At 35.1% G+C, this 19,518-nt stretch overlaps 1 protein-coding gene across 1 annotated transcript; it reads right to left on the bottom strand.

Annotated features, from left to right (window-relative positions):
* Positions 1-14,449: 14,449 nt before the first annotated feature.
* LOC112052832 (ecdysone oxidase-like) lies at positions 14,450-16,031 on the bottom strand. Its single transcript, XM_024092056.2, has one exon. It carries the CDS (start codon positions 15,931-15,933, stop codon positions 14,482-14,484), a length of 1,452 nt encoding a protein of 483 aa, XP_023947824.2. The 5' UTR covers positions 15,934-16,031; the 3' UTR covers positions 14,450-14,481.
* Positions 16,032-19,518: the final 3,487 nt, after the last annotated feature.

Here is a 19,518-nt window from a genome sequence, read left to right as displayed (position 1 = left end):
ATCTTTATATAAAAACATTACTTTGTGCCTAATCGTAAACTTGTTATTTCAAATTATATAGATAAATTAGTATTTGATGTTATTGATAATCCTCTCACCAGGCAATTTTTTCGTATGGATCTGTCTTGTTAGGAATAATGCATTGAGATGCTGCCAGAAAGTTTAGTGCCGATGCAAACAGCTGTGGAGCAGCCCCCGTTGTAGTAAAAACATGATGATCCACTAGAAAGCATTAATTATGATTTATTTTAGAAAGAAAGAATGTTTATTTGACACACACAACAATACACAAAAGACACTTAAAAAAGTAATTAAAATAAAGTAACGAAAATGAATGATGCGTGTGGTACCAAAATGTTTATCACGCTAGCTAGTACAATTTTGTTTTTTTTTTTACCCGACTGCAAGAAGGGTTATGTTTTTCGCGCGTATCTTGTATGTATGTATATATGTAATATTCTTTATTACCTCATATCTTCCAAACCGCTGTACGGATTTACGTAATTAAGATATCGTTAGATTTGCCTTAATAACCCAAGGGTTCTTAGATAGGTAACTATAAGCCAGTACTTATAGTTATATTTTATATCTTTGCTTAAGTCAAATATAGATATAATATAAGATATGGTCTCGCTCATACACACTGGATATATATATATATATATATATATATATATATATATATATATATATACTTAATTTTATTTATATTTATTAATTTTAATACACTGGCTTACCTTGACATTATAGCGCTATATCAGCTGCACCAAGATATAGAGAAACATCTTGAAAATAATCCCCTTTTATACCAGTTATCAGTGATCTATATTGACTTTCTTAATATTAAAAAAAATATTTAAATAATGCATTTTTATCACTGAACAAACACAAAATCTACTTCGACGGTGGAATAACAAAAGCTAACAAGCAACCGAAATCTTTAAGTATGTTAATTTTATATATTAGAAAAAAATAGTATATATATTGTTTTAGATAGAGGATGATATATATGGATATGTTTGTTTACATCGAATCGCCTATGAAACTTCTTAACCGATTTAAAAAATTCTTTCACAGTGTAAGTAAGGTTCCGCAGATTAAGTTGGCATATTATGTATTATAGCTTAAGGCTTAAAAAATGCACAAAAATATCGATAACGAAACGTGGTGTATCGTTATCGGTATTTTTGTACCATGGGATAGAATTTTAAAAAATCCTCACTTTCATGTATGGAAGGAACCATAAAACCTATTTATTTTTTATTTTATTTGTACCACTTTATAGACGTAACTAGCGGACGCCCGCGTCTTCGTCCGCATTAAAGTCGATATAAACTTTCAACTACCCCTACCCTAGCCCCACCCTACCCTACCCTACCCCTATCCTAGCCCTACTCTACCCCTAATTTTCTTTGCTATAAACCTCCCGGAGCCCGAGACCTTTCCAACGAATGCAAAACCGTGGAAATCGGTTTGTGCGTTCTGGAGTTACACGTGATATTTAATTTCTTAAAATGCACACAACTGAAAAATTAGAGGTGCATGCCCCGGACCGGATTCAAACCGGAATCGGAGGCAGAGGTCATATCCACTGGGCTATCACGGCTCGGCCCTAAATCGAAAAATATAACACCTCATAACTTTCAATGATTTATCTATCAAACGATACCCCACACTATAAAATGAACGAGTCAAAAAATTATCCCCACTTTACATGTAGGGTAAGACCTACCCTAAAAAAATATTTATTAAGATTTTATATTACGACTTACGACTGTCTAAAATTTGTAGTATACATAGTTATGCTAATTTATAGCTTTCTAGTAAATTAGCCTTAGCGCTAAACCGCGGACGACATGGCGAAATTAAGCCTCAATAGCTCAACGGTAAGAGCGATTGGACTCATCACCGAGGGGTGGTGGTTCAATCGTCACCCCGTTGGTCTATTATCGTACCCACTCCTAGCACAGTCTTTGCCGACTAGTTAGAGGGAAATAGGAATATTGGTCATATTATAAAAAATATGGCAAATATTCTTTTAAAAAAAATACAAGTACGACGTGATGTTACTGGATAGCAATAGGGTGAATGACAATGTTTAGGGTTCCGTACTCAAAGGGTAAAACGGTACCGGGTTCAGTAAAATTAATATTTAAGGGGTGTACCCCATTTACATTGTTACATATTATACATTTCTACTGTTGTATTTATACAATAAATGTTTTTCCGTTTTATACATAACTAGCTGACGCCGCGCGGTTTCACCCGCGTGGTTCCAGTTCCCGTAGCAATACGGGGATAATATATATCCTTTAGCCTTCCTCGGTAAATGGCCTATCTAACACTGAAAGAATTTTTCAAATCGGACCAGTAGTTCCTGAGATAAGCGCGTTCAATGAAACGAACAAACAAACAAACAAACTTTTCAGCTTTATAATATTAGTATAGATGGTGGTGCCGAACTCTTCGTGCGCGAGTCCGTCTCCTTCTTGGCTGGTTGTTTTTTATTGTACTCGTAATACAAATAAATGCAAATAAATTAAATGCCATCATAAATGTGAATGTGCTCGTTATCTTTACTTTTATGAAGATCACCTCTCAGATAATACTTACTGACAGTAGTAGGTATGTGACCAATCTTACTTAGTTACTGATTACAGAACACACACATCACGTTATAACCACTATACTAACTTATTACGCCTATGTTAAGCGCTTAGTACGCTTAATAGTAGATTTTATCAAATATATAATACTAGCGGACGCCTGCGACTTCGTCCGCGTAAAATTCGATGTCAACTTTACTACTACCCCTACCCTACCCTTCCCTACCCCTATCCTACCACTACCCCAACCCTACCACTACCCCAACCCTACCCCTACCCTACCCAACTCTTACCTCTACCCTAATTATAGGATTAAAGTTTAGTAGTATAAATAATGACGTAAACCTAAGTATATAAAATTAATAATTTTTGAAACACAAAAGGTATCTGCTAATATATAGAAGATAGATATATAGTGTCGCGGACTTTTTTGTAGAACTTTTAAAGATACATAAAGTCTCTATACATTAACTTAAATTTTACACAATAGTTAAGGCAGCGCATGCGAAAAAGTCTGTTTAAGAGGATTTTCAGTCCTACCTGTATGACAAAAACTGTGATAACTCGGCTAATATATATGATACCTTTATAAAATATAGCACTCCCCGATAATGTAGCATTCTACTGGTAAAAGAATTTTTGAAATCGGACCAGTAGTCCCGAAGATTACCCCAATTAAAGAATGTTACAAACTTACAAACTTTACCTCTTTATAATATTAGTAAAGATTATATTTTATACATAAATATATAATATTATATAGTTAGGAAATCTTTGTAAATCTCTATATTATACACTACATTTACATTCTTATATAATGTATAAATAAACATATACATTAGAAAACACCTATCCATGCTCATCACACAAATATTTTCCAGTAGTGAAATCGAACCCACAATCGTGGATGCAGAAAGGAGGGTCACACACTACCCACTGCGCCAAGTGGCTTTCAAAATACGTGCTTATAAAGGTAAAATAAGTTTATATTTTCATGTACACTAGTACACTAACATTAATTTAACAAAACGGTATTTTCTAAAGCATTGAATGAAGTCATGATAAAATTCTATTTACATTTCAAAAACACAAGTCACAAGGTTTCATGTCAAATATGAACAAGAAATTCACAAAGATCTTTTGTTCTCTTTCATGTTATAACATAAACAAATTTCTTTTGTTAAATCTGGATGCAACGTTTATCAGATGGGGATGAAAAAATACGGCAATCTGTATAAGTCTTCTCAGAATGCGTAACCTACTTTCGTGATATAACCGCGATATTTGTGAGATTTGTTGACCTTTTATTCTGTTAAAATGTAACTTCCTTCTTGTTTAGGAATTTAGATGGAAAGCAATGATTATTCCATACTATAGATATGTTAGGTGCCCACAAAATCACTACAAAAAGTGATCGGGATTTAGCAACTCCACTGAGCACATGCACAAGTCTAAATTTACATTAAAAATGTATTGAGCCGATTTCTCTATTTATATTTTTTTTTTATATTTTTTAACTAGTTATAAGTTTTAATATAGCTCTGAATATGGGTTTACGTTGCCTGTTTTGGTGGCACTTGGAACTGGGTACTAGCTGAAAATCAGCACTGTATGTTCTTTGTTTATGGGGAGCATATAGCAATATGCTGAGCTGGGACCTTTTTCTAGGTTATGCCACATATCGCAGGGTATTACTCTTAAATAATTGTGATGTGTGGCATAATGTAGTAATAAATATATTTTCTTTCATTCTTTCAACTTTGTGCATGTATGCGCTAATGCATGTGCGTACAGTAGTGTATTTTACTTTTAATATCCAAAAAAAAAAATGGCGTTTATTGCCCACATTTATTAGCAGTAAGCACCCTTAATTTGTTTTGCGGTTCCCAGTAAAACGTTTTACGATGGGCAACGCGATTACGACGTGAGGTTAACGATACGTTCGGGATCGGAAAGTGATACGCGGTCCGGCTTTTGTTTATCTCTCACCCACTGGCATGAAAGCGTGCCAGTTTTGTAAACCTAATATGGCCGAGATTCGTTTTTATGAAGACTAAAATAAAAAAAATATCTCCTCCATATTTTCCTCCATACCTTCCTCCATACTTACCTTCATCCATTTTAGCCTTATGCTGCTTTATTATTATCCTATAGGCCTTTGTGATATTAGAGTTATCCTACGTTAGTAATTATGTCTTTCTGGTGTTTCTAGGGTGAACCCTGTAATTGGAGTCAAATAATACATAAAGTAAGCGAGCTCAGAAACAGCTCCGATTTTGACTATTATTTTTAAATCATGTTTTTTTATGTTATTTAAAATCAGAAATGTTTTGGTGCGGGGACGAAATTATTTATATTGTTAAAAAATATCTATGCTATTTATATAAAAAATAATTAAAAATACTACCCACTGCAAAAATACAAATGTATGCAGAAAGTAAATATTATAATATTTTCTATCTATTGATCACTTGCGCCACTATGCCAGTCCGTATTCAGGATCAGACTACGAGGCCTATCCAGTTGTAGCGAGGAGTGCGTCAGGGAGATGTGATCTCTCCGAAGCTATTTACCGCCGCATTGGAAGACTAAGCTTCTGGACTGGGGCGGACTTGGCATCAACGTCTATGGCGAGTACATCACTCAACTGCGGTTCGCGGACGATGTAGTCATCATGGCACAGACTCTGGATGACCTTAGTACCATGCTCAATGACCTCAGTAGCATTTCGGAGACAGTGCTAGATCGATTAGCGTTATGGCTTAAGATACAGTCCATTGAGGCAAACCAGCACTGTTTCGTTGATAGTTTTCTTAATTTATTATTTACTCGTACCTCACTACTTACTGAGAAACTCGGATACAAATTTTAACAGCCCCTCATAAGATAAGGACAATTTCTCCTGATATTATGATTACTAAGATTAATAAAAAAATCCATTTTCATGTATGCTTAGTAAGTATCAACACTATAGAAGGATGTTCAGATGCCTAACTTCTAAAGTGATGCATTCAAATATGCATCCATCTAATAATGGACACTCTAATTTTGTTTTTAAATTAAGCCTGTATTTTCATTTACAGTTCAATAAATTCAAATAACACACAAATCATTTCGTACTACCGATTTTATTTATCACGGTATTATTATTAAGTAAATAAAATTAACAAAAAATAACAATTTTATATGTAATCGTTCTTAATCATATCAGCGCCCATTTCTCCAACCATGATGGTAGGTGCCATAGTGTTACCACTAGTCTGAGTTGGCATTATACTAGCATCTATAACACGTAAATATTTAATGCCATGAACTTGTAAGTAGTTATTTACCACTGAATTTCTTGGATTTGGACCCATTTTCGCTGTTCCTAAAGGATGAAAAACAGTGTGTGTCATATGTATTGAATAACATTCCCAGTACCGATAGCTTGGGAATTTGTATTTATTGCATGGTGGCACATTTATTCTGGGGATAAAAGCATTAATTGATTTAAAATATGGAGTATCCAATAATTTTGTAATTATTTTTATACCGTCGACTGATGCTCGAACGTCTCTGTAGTCGCCCAAATAATTGGGTTCAATAATTGGATGATCGTGTGGATCTGATGATCGTAAATAAATCGAGCCGCTGGACTCTGGATGTAATAGATGCAGCGGTATAATATACATTGTTTTATTTTCATGATATCGTGTCATAGAATCTACTACACTATCTTTGAAAATGTTAAGATACGCTCGAGCTGTATTCACAGAAGATTTTTTTGGAAAAATTATAAGGTGGCTTTGGTATTCAGGGTAAGACATATATTGATATCGAGAATAGAAAGCAACCATATTCGCTAAATTTCCCTGGGCCAACAATCCCTTTTTATTGTAAAGATATTTCAGTACCTCAAAAGTTCGGTCGTTTTCGTCTGGCCCTGGTTCATCACCGTAAATAATAACAGGAACGTACGGATGGTCTATCAAATTTTGACCAACAGGCAAATCAGCTTTACATATTATATTTTTAGACCTCAAGTGCCTTTTAGGGCCAATTCCAGACAACATTAATAGTTGAGGAGTATTCACAGCTCCAGCACTAACGATTACTTCATTGTTTGCGAATAGTGTTTTTTTTGTACCATTTATTTCAACCTCGACACCATAGGCTTGTGCGTAATCATCAATTAATATTTTGGTCACATAAGCATTTGTAACAATTTTCAAATTACTTCTGTCAGTAGCTGTAGTCAAATAAGCTTTATAAGTACTTTGTCTTTGTCCATTTGCCGCAATCGCTCTGGATACGGCACATAAACCACGTCCATGATACTTGACAGCATTATTATCGAGTACTTTTTTAACTCCAATGTGATTCCAAGAATCTAATACGTTTTGTACAGTTTTTGAGTATGATGAATTAAAGGTATTAACTACAAGCGGTCCATTATGACCATATGTTGAGCAAACTGAGGGATCTTCGTTGAGTTTCATATCTTGCAAGTTTTCTGCTTTCCTAAAATAATAGTTAACATTTTCCGGTGTCCAGCTTGGATTTCCTTGTTTACTCCAAGTATCAAATTCATAATCGTTTCCTCTTACGTAATACATCGCATTTATGGAACTACATCCACCAAGCATTTTTCCTCGAGGCCACCGTACTTGGTCATTTCGCAATCCTTGATGTCTTTTACTGTCTTTTTTTGTTACGTATTGCCAGTCATATTTACTTAAATAAAGCGTACTATGTAGGTATGGAATCTGTAAACAAATTCTTAATGTAATTATTATTTTCATTCTAACTTCAAGACGAATGCAATTTTATCTTTTTCATATGATAATAAAATATACATTAGTGTTTGGTACTTCTTTATAACTAGCGTGTTAAGTTTTGATATTGAACGTAATGTCTTAAAGCTCCTTGTGATGTTGTTTTAGATTTTTCAGTCTAGAACGTTTAATAAAAAAATACTATCAAATTTATTTATTTTATTTAGTACATACATCAGATTCAATAGGTGGCTCGGGTCCAGCTTCAAGAAGCAACACATTCCAGTCATTTATTTCGCTCAGTCGATTTGCTACAACACTACCAGCCGTACCTCCTCCCACAATAATGAAATCAAAAGTGTTTTGATCTAAAAATTTACATAATGTTAAGGTAACGTTAGTTAAAAAATAGATTTATATATGGTACATTTTTGGGTCTTTTTTGTAAGTAAGCCAAATTAAAATACATAACAAAAAACATATCGTTTTAACCATACACAAACTGGCATAAAAGTTGTGAGAAAGAGGTTTCTGAAGATACGAGTAGGTTCATTTCAGATATTAAATTGATTTCTAAAAAGGATCTTAAATCATATCCTTTGATATGAAGACAAAAACAAAGCCTAAGTAATCTAAAACTTGAAGAAGGTAAATAAAAAATACGAAGTAATGCAATTCAATGAAAAAGATACGGCATATAAACCACAATGTTTATATAGATCAAAAATTTTTCATATAGCTAAATTAATTTATATTAAAATATTTACCTTTACCTTTATTTGTACCTTTAAAAATTATTTATTGTATATTTATGTATTAAAGCATTTTTTGTGATCTTAGAATGCAAAGAGATATAGTCAACCTCTCCTCACCTGGTAAAGTGTTATATTGACTCTGCATGTCAGGCACGATGCATTGTGCTGCAGTCAGGATGTTCAGTGCTGAGGCAAAGAGTTCTGATGCTGTACCGGTGGAGGCAAAGCATGTTGCTTGGCTGGAAATGTACTTTTGGTAAATAATTAGCTCAATTGCTCTAGTTTTAAAGATTATAATATAAAAAGGTATCTATGACCAGCTGGCATATTAATTTTGGTCTTTATTATCAACCTATATAACATGATATGACGTCGCTCGATCTCGTGTTGGCTCGTGCCGACGCTAGGTGGCGCGACTTATTTCCGTAAAGAATAGGGATTTAGAGAGGTGTAGCAATCGGTTGGCGGGAATGACTTGCGTTAGAAGGCACTCGTCGTACGGTCGGCTTTAGAATGCTCGTAGTTTTCGAGCCGTCTACGTTTCTTGTTGTGTAATTCTTTAAGGGTTACTCGGGATAAGCGGGAAAAATGACTTGAGTGGATTGTTTTTAACTGTCAATGACGTCTTAAACCCTACACACAGCGTGGACAAGTGCGTGACTCCACTCAAGGTCATTCTCTTCCATTCTTGGTTTTCTTATTTTTTAAATCCACTTATGAAGCTTCTGCTAAAATCACAAGCGGGATAAGGATCTCATTACCCACATGAAAGTGAACAATTACCAAAATGAAATAGTTTTTACAGAAATCACATAGAATTGTTAGTTGAAGTCGAATTGACCGAGCACTAATTATTGATGGAGTCAAGTTCAACGTCTTGCCACTTTACTCTAATGGGCTTACGAGTCAATTTCAACTTCTTACCATTGACTCTAGGGGTTTGCAAGTCAAGTTCAACATCTTACCACTGACTCTAGGAGTTTGCGAGTCAAGTTCAACGACTTACCACTGACTCTAGCGGCTTAAGAGTTAAGTTCAACGTCTTACCACTGACTCTAGGGGCTAAAGAGTTAAGTTCAACGTCTTACCACTGATTCGAGGGGGATGCCTGTGACTCAGGAGTTATGCAAGTTATTTTACAGGTCACTGCTTGATTAGGAGAAACAGAGAAATCAGGGGAGTCCAAGGAAGTCCTCGTACTCGTATGAGGAGAGGCCGTGTAGGAAATAGTACTCTGAGACGGATATGACGTCATTTGATCTCGTGTTGGTTTGTGCCGACGCTAGGTGGCGCGACTTGTTTCCGTAAATAGTAGGGATTTAGAGTGATCGGAATGACTTGCGATATGAGGCGGTCGTCGTACGGTCGGCTTTAGTATGGTCGAGCTGTCCACACTTCTTGTTGTGTTATTATTTATGGGTTACTTGGGATAGGCGGGGTGATTTGAGTGGAAAAGGGGAGTGTTTATTAACTATCAAAGACATCTTTAATACACAGCGTTCACAAGTGTGAGAAGTTTTTACTGAAGAAAAAACCTTTTTTAGGCTGATAATATGAAAGAACGAGACACACCGCATCCCGTCGAGCATCCTTGTCAGGTCGGATTTACCTCTCTTTAAATTCCAAAGGAAATTAGATTTAATAGACTTATTAATAGAGTTTAATTTCTATTCACACATTTTTCCAGTACGCTATACAGTTTGTTGATAAAATCCTTTGTATAAATATATTATAAAACTTTTAGAACATAGATAATAATACATGTATTTAATGTTAAAAGAATAATAATTGCAAGAGTAAAGGTGCAACTTTATAGGTGTGAGCAGGACGAGACTTAAGTGTTTTGTCTCCATTGGCATATGGGTTTTTTTTCTGCTCCCAATGATATTGGTGTCAGACAATTATTTCTTGTTTCCAGTTTTTCTTGAGAAAAATTAAAGTTTTGAGAGTTTTGCTCTACAACGTTACAGTTTCAAACAATATTATTTAGTTAAAAAAAACAGTGGAGTCACGTTGAAATTTTGAGAGTAATGGAAAACTGTATTATGAAACAGTCGTTTTTCTGATAAAGTTTATATTAATAAAATATAATTATTTATAACCTATTCGGACTTCTGAGGTGGTGAGATAACTCTGAACGTATTAATCAAATAATTAAATAAATACATAAGCTATCTACATAAAGTAACGTGATAAGTAAACGTGATAAGTACTTCTTAGTTCATTTTACTTTCAGATTGCAATCAGATTTTTTGTTTTTTATAAAAATATATATATTTTTTACTTTAACTATATATTATAATCTTACACCTCACATGGATGGATGTACAGTGTGTACTGCTTACCGGCGTGTTATAAATACGTATGCATTTAGTTTTTACGCGCTATCATTTCATACCTAATCGCTAAATCATTAAGTACATCTTAGTAGTGTGGCGATATAGCCTGCTCAATAAAATATATTTGAAAATTTGTGGCTATATCATCATTAAATCATGAGTGGAAAAAATATAGAAGAACACAACATAAGAAAAGAGCATTCCTCATGCATGCTCCTTGCAGTACTCCAAAAAAAAAAGAACAGTAAAATTTTAAAAAGTTGTACTTACCCCGCCATTTCTTCTTACGGTTTGGCCGTTGCAATGAGGTCATCTCAACTTCACTCCTATTTATATAGTTATGCAAATTATGTATATTTTTCAAAAACAAAAAGATATGTGTTTACTGAGCGACTGCTTTGTTATAATGTTTTTTTGTATTACACTGAACCACGTTTTAGGTAGGTAATGTGTGTTACTATGTTGTTTTAATAATGAAACAGTTTATGAGGCACCTTATTTATTTATTTATTTATTCATTTATTCATTTAAGTTACATTTCCATTATAATATTTAACACATGTCATAGATAAAATGTCATAATTATTACAAATGGAACCCTGTGAGGGTGTTGTAACTACAAAGTAAAACTTAACTTAACTTAACATAACATAACATAAGATAAGATAAGTAGAGAGGCGGATTTATTGTTTTCGGTCAAAATACCATTTATTTTATAATGTACTTTTTCAAGTAAAAAGCTTTTTAATGTTAATAAAAACTCATTAAATGTTTTCCTTTTCCTTAATGTTTCTTATTTTATACCTAATTGACATGTCGCGGGTTCCATTCAGTGATCACCATCACTATCAGGCGATGGAAGTCCACTGCTGGACTTAGACTCTGCTCTCCCTTTGAACATACGGCAAACAAAGTCACTGGACATTTTTAAAAATGCCGTAAAGAGTCACTATCTGGTGCAGTAAGGACGATCTGTATAAATTTTTTCTCTTCAATATGATTTTATAATGTATTTATTACTATATCATGATATGTATTTCATTTATATATTGTAGGTATTTGTGTAATTTTGTTTATGTATTAGTTTGTATATTATTTGTATGTATGTATATTACTAATACTATGGTTATTTTTGTTTTACGTCACCTGCTGTTGTCCTTAAGTTTTCCTAAATCGAAGGTTGCCTGGAAGAAATCGCTACTTAGCGATAAGGCCGCCTTTTGTATGCTGATCACTTCTTAATATGTTTTTATTTTATTTGCGGTGTGCAAATAAAGAATATCTATCTATCTATGTATAGACTACTTTTACGGATTACCAAACACCATGGTTTTGAGGTCGAGTCGCTAGAAACAAGCGGCTCCTTGTAACTTAGTGGGGGGCTGATCAACACTACGCTTTTTAGTGCGAGGTCGCCGTCGTCCATCGGACTACTTGCCTTGCTCTTTACTACTTCATCCACGAGACTCTATGAGATATGACGGTGATTTTGATTCTACTGCGGCTCTCCTATATTCTGATTCATTCACACGGAGATATTCTAAGTGAGCTTTGTCGCCCGCTGAGTTTCCCGTCTTAGTAATAATTCAAATTCAAAATTCATTTATTTCAAGTAGGCTTAGTTTGCATCCTCCAACTTTTCAGTTGTGTGCATTTTAAGAAATTAAATATCACGTGTCTCAATCGGTGAAGGGAAACATCGTGAGGAAACCTGCATACCAGAGAATGTTCTTAATTGTCTGCGTGTGTGAAGTCTGCCAATTCGCATTGGGCCAGCGTGGTGGACTATTGGCCTAACCCCTCTCATTCTGAGAGGAGACTCGAGCTGAGCAGTGAGCCGAATATGGGTCGATGACGTAAGGCTTAGTTTACAAGCACTTTTGAAACGTCAAGTTTGAATATTTGTACCTAAAGACTCTACCATCAGTTCGGAAGGCAGGTTCTGCTAAGAAGAGCCGGCAAGAAACACAACAGTTGCTTTTTTGAAAAATAAATCATACAACATTTGAATAATTTAATATCATTAAAATTTATTTTAGTTTTACTTCCTGTGTGGAGGTAGAAGCTGATCCAATGGCCTCCAAGCATCTTTATCATTAAAAAACTCATAAATTGTGTAGTAACCTCGACAAAGTTTCTAACACATTGCTTAAGCTTATGCATTAGCAGGACTGTCTTGGGATCTTGTTATAGAAGAGTACACCCAAACCTACGAAAGATTTTTTAGTTTTTGAAGACGATCAGCGAATATAATTTACTTATGCCCGTGTCTAGAAAAACGGGGGTTTAGATCTAGTTTTTGTTTGTACATATTGTTGTTTTTCTTACAAGGAAAATATTGTTATATATTTATTGACAGGCTACTAAGTACACCTATTTCTTTAAACTTTTCACCAAGGAATTCTAGTGATTTTAGTTTATATATTGCTCGGATTACTCTTTTCTGAACTATAAAAATAGAATTTATATCAACAACTTTGCCCCACAATAGTATACCGTAAGACATCACACTGTGAAAGTAGGCAAAATAAACGAGCCTAGCTGTATCCTCATCAGTAAACTCTTAATTCACTACAGTCAATTAACTACAGTCTTAATTTTCTCACTGCAAAAGCTGCTGTGCTAAATTTACCCGACAGTTTCTCGAAATGAGTACCCCACTGAAGTTTACAATCCAAGATCACTCCTAGGAAAACTGGATTTCTCTATTTTCAGTGTTTTATCATTGATTATTATGGACTTATGTAATTTTATAACATATAGTATTCATTACTATTATGTTTACTCTACACAATTAGTTTTTTGCATTTAAAAGTAAGTTGTTTGCAGTGAACCAATGTGACATGCGATATGGCACGGTTTGCATCATCGGTGTTATCTGTCAGTCTTGAAAATTAAGGATGTCAATATTTTCAGCAGAAGTTCAAAAGTTCCCGCCAACCGATCGCTACCCCTCTCTAACACCCAACTTTTTACGGAAACAAGTTGCGCCACCTAGCGTCGACACGAGCCAACACGTGATCGAGCGACATCACATTCGTCTCAGATTGCTATTTACTTCAATTTTATATTACCTCACCACTTATCTTACGAAGACACTCGGATACAAATTTTAATAGCTCCTGACCCCAATTGTTTTTGCTGTACGTTTATAAATATATTTGCCAATGAACCCATGGCCTTTAAGATAATAAATGACAGAAATAATCATTAGGATCCTAAGTAAGTCTATACTAAATTTGGGAGGTCCAATTTCAAGAAAATTTTGGCGGCCTCCGTGGCGCACTGATATGCGCGGTGTATTTACAAAACGGAGGTCCTGGGTTCGATCCCCGGCTGGGCAGATTGAGATTTTCTTAATTAGTCCAGGTCTGGCTGGTAGGAGGTTTCGGCCGTGGGTAGTTACCACCCTACTGGCAAAGACGTATCGCCAAGCGATTTAGCGTTCCGGTACAATGACGTGTTGAAACCGAAAGGGGTGTGGATTTTCATTCTCCTCCTAACAAGTTAGCCCGCTTCCATCTTAGACTGCATCACTTACCATCAGGTGAAATTGTAGTCAAGGGCTAACTTGTAAAGAATAAAAAAAGGGTCTCTCTGGATTATACAGGAAATGAAAGCGTTCTTCTTAGTTCGCTGTATCACATCTTAGACTGCATAATTTAAGAGGATAAGTGACGATCTCATGATCTCACCTGATGATATGATTTCGTAGTCTAGGATTAATGTATTTATAATAACATCTATCACGCGTACTTACTCATAATAAGTATCAATATTCTCAGAGGATGGTCAGAGTATGTATAATTATGGTGGTGATATATATGTTTATAATGATAGAAGTTAAGCATTTCTTACATAATGCTTCCTTCGAATAATGCACACTAATTTTCTTATTAATTATCGCCGGTTTTCGTTCATTTTAATTTCTATTTATTTAAATAAAACTCAAATTTTTTGTAATGTAGATTTTATTTATCCTGGAATTTTTAAATAAGTTAGATTCATAAGTAATATCAGTTATCTACTGCACAAAATAGTCGTTCTTGACCATGTCAGCGCCCATTTCTCCAACCATGATGGTAGGTGCCATAGTGTTACCACTAGTCTGAGTCGGCATTATACTAGCATCTATAACACGTAAAAAGTCAATGCCATGAACTTGTAAGTAGTTATTTACGACTGAATCTCTTGGATTTGGACCCATTTTTGCTGTTCTTAAAGGATGGAAGACAGTGTGTGTCATATGTCTTGAATAACATTCCCAGTACTGATCACTTGGGTATTCGTATTTACTACATGGTGGCACATTAATTCTAGGAATAAAAGCGTTAATTGATTTAAAATATGGAGTATCTAATAATTTTGTAATGATTTTTATACCGTCGACTGATGCTCGAACGTCTCTGTAATCGCCCAAATAATTGGGTTCAATAATTGGATGATCGTGTGGATCTGATGATCGTAAATATATGGAGCCACTGGACTCTGGATGTAATACATGCATGGTGCAAATGTACATTGTTTTATTTTCATGATATCGTGTCATAGAATCTACTACACTGTCTTTGAAAACATTAAGATACGCGCGAGCGGCATCCACAGAAGATTTTTGTGGAAATATTATAAGGTGGCTTTGGAACTCAGGGTAACTCAGACTTTCATTTCTAGAGTAAAAAGCACCCATATTTGCTATATTTCCCTGTGCTAACAATCCGGTTTTATCATATAGGTATTTCATTGCCTCGTACGTTCGGTCAAATTTGTCTGGCCCTGGTTTATCACCGTAAAATATAACAGGAATGTATGAGTGGTCTATCAAATTCTTACCAACAGGCAAATCAGCTTTACAGAATATATTTTTCGATAACAGGTGATTTTTAGGGCCAACTCCCGACAACATTAATAGTTGGGGAGTATTTACAGCTCCACAACTAACAATAACTTCCTTACCAGCATAAACCGTTTCTTGTTTACCATTTTTTTCAAACTCGACACCGTAGGCTTGCCCGTTATCATCAATTAATATTTTGGTTACAAAAGCATTTGTAACAATTTTCAGATTACTTCTGTCGGTAGCTGTAGACAAGTAAGCTTTATAAGTGCTTTGTCTTACTCCATTCGCAGCAATTGCTCTAGCTACGGCACATAAACCACGTCCCTGATATTTGGCAGCATTAATATCAAGTACTTTTTTAACTCCAATGTGATTCCATGAATCTAATACGTTTTGTACAGTTTCTGAATACGATGAATTAAAGGTATTAACCACAAGCGGTCCATCATGACCATATGCTGAGCAAACCGAGGGATCTTCGTTAAGTTTCATATCTTGTAAGTTTTCAGCTTTTCTAAAATAGTAGTTTGCATTTTCCGACGTCCAGCTTGGATTTCCTTGTTTACCCCAAGTATCAAATTCATAATCGTTTCCTCTTACGTAAAACATCGCATTTATGGAACTGCACCCACCAAGCATTTTTCCTCGAGGCCATCGTACTTGATTATTTCGTAATCCTTGAAGTCTTTTACTGTCCTTTTTTGTTACGTATTGCCAGTCATATTTACTTAAATAAAGCGCACCCTCTAGGTTTGGTATCTACAACAATAGACATATTATCAATATAAGATCCTCCTCATTTCAAGACGAAAGCATAATTTGAGTTATATACCCCAATTAATTAATAATAAATATGCTTTTTATTATTAACTAATTTTTTATATTATAAACTAAACTCAAAATTGTCGTTTCTTTTTAATGTCCAATTTTTTCTGTGCTTTAAAATTCAGAGAACAGTTTAATAACAAAAGTGTTTTTATTATCTAATAGTACATTATGATTTAAATGCGGTAAGTTGGAAATTACAGCAGAGGCGATGTTGCAAGCTCGAACCTTGGCGAGAGCTATAGTAAGCAGAGGCTGTAATTATCAAAGCGCACGTATGTCATACGACGTTTTATAACACGTTTGCGAGGAAACACACTTTTTGAACACACTTTCTAAAAATAAATTTGCATCTTTGCCAGTTTTCCATAAGATGACATTTTGATGTCATTGGAAAACATGACATTGTAACTTTTGCACAGATAGTAACTTTTTTTACGACGGAACTTTTTTTTTAGAGGACGGAACGGCTCTCTAAGGGCGTCTCCTATGAGACTCGGACCTCGGCTTAGAAGGCCATTCTGGAGGAGGTAACCGTGACCTGAGTGAATCAGTCCGGACGCCCCCAAGATCGTGAGTTAGAAAACCCACGTCCGGGTGACGTTAGATATCGGGGACCTCGTCTTCGCCGGCGAAGACGCTGTGTAGCTTGTGATTGTGTTACCTGGGAAGCATTGTCGGTTGTTATGTCATCGTCTGGATCGTAAAGGACGTTCTTGGGACGCCTCTGCTTGCAGTTAGCGTTTAGGTTGGGAGTGTAATTGCAGGCCTCAACCACTAGTTGGTTGGGATGGATGGCAGCTCTGTCAAAATAGTTTTGAGAGAGCTGTTTCATGTACTTAGCTATTGTCGGTAATTCTAGATCTCTATGGAGGTCATTATTGCGTAAAAACCACGGCGCGCCCGTGATTTGACGCAGAAAACGATTCTGTAGGGTTTGAAGCGGCCTAAGGGTCGCTTTGGGACGGTGGGCAAACACTACACTAGCGTAGGTTAAGATCGGACGGATCGTAGTTTTATAAAGCGTTAGCTTTGAGCGGAGGGAGAATTTACTTTTCTTATTTATCATAGCGTAAAGGCGGTGCATTACGTATGCGGCCTTTTTTCTCGCTTTGTTAACGTGCATGGAGAAGCTCATGCGGTTATCGAACGTAACGCCTAGGTACTTGGCAGTACGTTGCCAGGGGATGGAGATAGTAACGTGCGTGCGTTTTTTTTCGGCAAATGCACCAAAAAAAAAAGCCAGTATTACAAATAAAGTAAATTAATATTTTGTGTTTCTGTTACAGATTTATTGTTGTAATTTTTTGTCAAAATTATTAAAATTAAAGAAATAAATGTTTATTTATTATATTTTATCTCACAAAGTTAATTTTATTCATAAAATGTTGAGCACTTTTTCTGACATAAAAACTCTTTGGTAAGATTTAAAAAAGTACTGTTCGTTTTTAGACGGATGACAAAGGTTTAATATTACATTACGGCACATGTGCATAATGTAATATTAAACATTACGATATTGAAATTGGTGAAATAAGCGATATTTCACGAGCAAATGTGTTTTAAAATTATTTAATTTATGTTATTTAATACGTACACCAGATTCAATAGGTGGCTCGGGTCCAGCTTCAAGCACCAACACATTCCAGTCATTTACTTCGCTCAGTCGACTTGCTACAACACTACCAGCCGTACCTCCTCCCACAATGATGAAGTCGTATGTGTCTTGATCTGCAAAGTTAAACATCGGTAAAAATTTGTTAAAAGAAGAATATTAATATTATTAGGCTTATATTTTTGAGTCTTTTCTGAAAGTTGCGGCAAACACTTAATGATACGTATCGTTCAAACCAGGCATTTGGGGCAATCATCACTATGGATTTACTTCTAAGTTTTACTTTTTTTTTTTCAACTAGTCGGAAAAGACTGTATTAGGAGTGGGTACGACAATAGACCAACGAGGCGGGGATCGAACCACCACCCTTCGGCGGTGAGTCCGCCCGCTCTTGCCGTTGAGCTATTGAGGCTTTACTTACATGTAAAATAATCAGAATAATTTGTTACTTAAATATTGTAAGTTTCTATCCATTTTTGAATATTTTCCATAATATTAAATGAAATCTTGGAATGAACAGAGTAGTGGTCAATTTTTCACCTGGTAAAGCGTTATATTGACTCTGCATGTCAGGCACGATGCATTGTGCTGCAGTCAGGATGTTCAGTGCTGAGGCAAAGAGTTCTGCTGCTGTGCCGGTGGAGGCAAAGCATGTTCCTTGGCTGGAAAGATTATTTTTCTTAAATTCACACTTTATTAAAAAAAAAAACTATGTATTTGAACTCGGACGAATTAGATAGTGACCTGGCTCGCTAGACGTCACCCTTTGCTCTTTGTCAAAGTATAAGATCAACGATCTAACGCGTTTATAAAAATCTATCCACTATTATAGTATAGATGTTTCATAGTTGTTATCGTTTTCGTCTTTTAAAGAGCTCCCTAAAATGCTGGTTTGTGTAGTTCAATGGTAATCTCTAATTTACTAAAAGATGGAGTCAAGTTTAATTTATTTGTATTTTCTGACTTATTTATATTAAATTTCTATTAAAAACAATCGATTCATCAGCCAGAACTGCAAAAAAGCGTTCAAGTAATACACTGTAACGAGACTAAACGATGTGTTTGTTGAAGTTGTTTTAGTGTGTCTAAAAATTACACGTGTGTATATTCAAATTTATAGGTGTGTGTAGTATAAGGACACAAAATATATTTAATGGTGTTAAATTTTTACGAGTTTATCTCCTCTTAAAATGACAGATATTTTTTTTTGGTGAATTTGGATGCGATGCAACTTCATAGTTAATTACTCTATGTGATTGAATAATATGTCTCACTTGTGAGGATTAATAAGGATAGGAAGAAGCAAGGGAGATATGCAAAGATCGTAGTAAAAGGAAGGACGTGGTCTCTGCTTTCCGATATAGGAATCAGGCGTGATGATAATACTAGCTTTTTACGCGTTATTATACCGAAACTCTAAATCGCTTGTTACATCTTAGCCGCTAAGGTGGTACTACTTACGTACCAGACTAGGTAGATAGGTACTCTCGTTAGAAAATAGATGATTCTTAAATTATTTCTCAATTAAAAAAAATCTAAATTAACTTGATCTGGGAATTACAAGTAAAGCTGCGTTCATTTGGTAAGAAAACAAAGATTTTTCAAAATATTTTCTCTTTTAGAGTTTGGCTAATGAAATAAAGACTGAAATCGACCTGCAAATTTAAAAAAAAATCGAAGGGCCTTCATAAAATTATAGTACATATATTGGAATTAATGTTTTCAAAAAGTAAAGTAAAGTGAAAGACGGAGGAAAAATAACAAAGAGGTTGAAATGAAACAGG

Source organism: Bicyclus anynana, chromosome 11 (assembly GCF_947172395.1).
Source record: "Bicyclus anynana chromosome 11, ilBicAnyn1.1, whole genome shotgun sequence".
Taxonomy (NCBI): domain Eukaryota; kingdom Metazoa; phylum Arthropoda; class Insecta; order Lepidoptera; family Nymphalidae; genus Bicyclus; species Bicyclus anynana.
The sequence above is the reverse complement of the archived record's forward strand: the minus strand, read 5'-3'. Positions and strand labels throughout refer to the sequence as shown.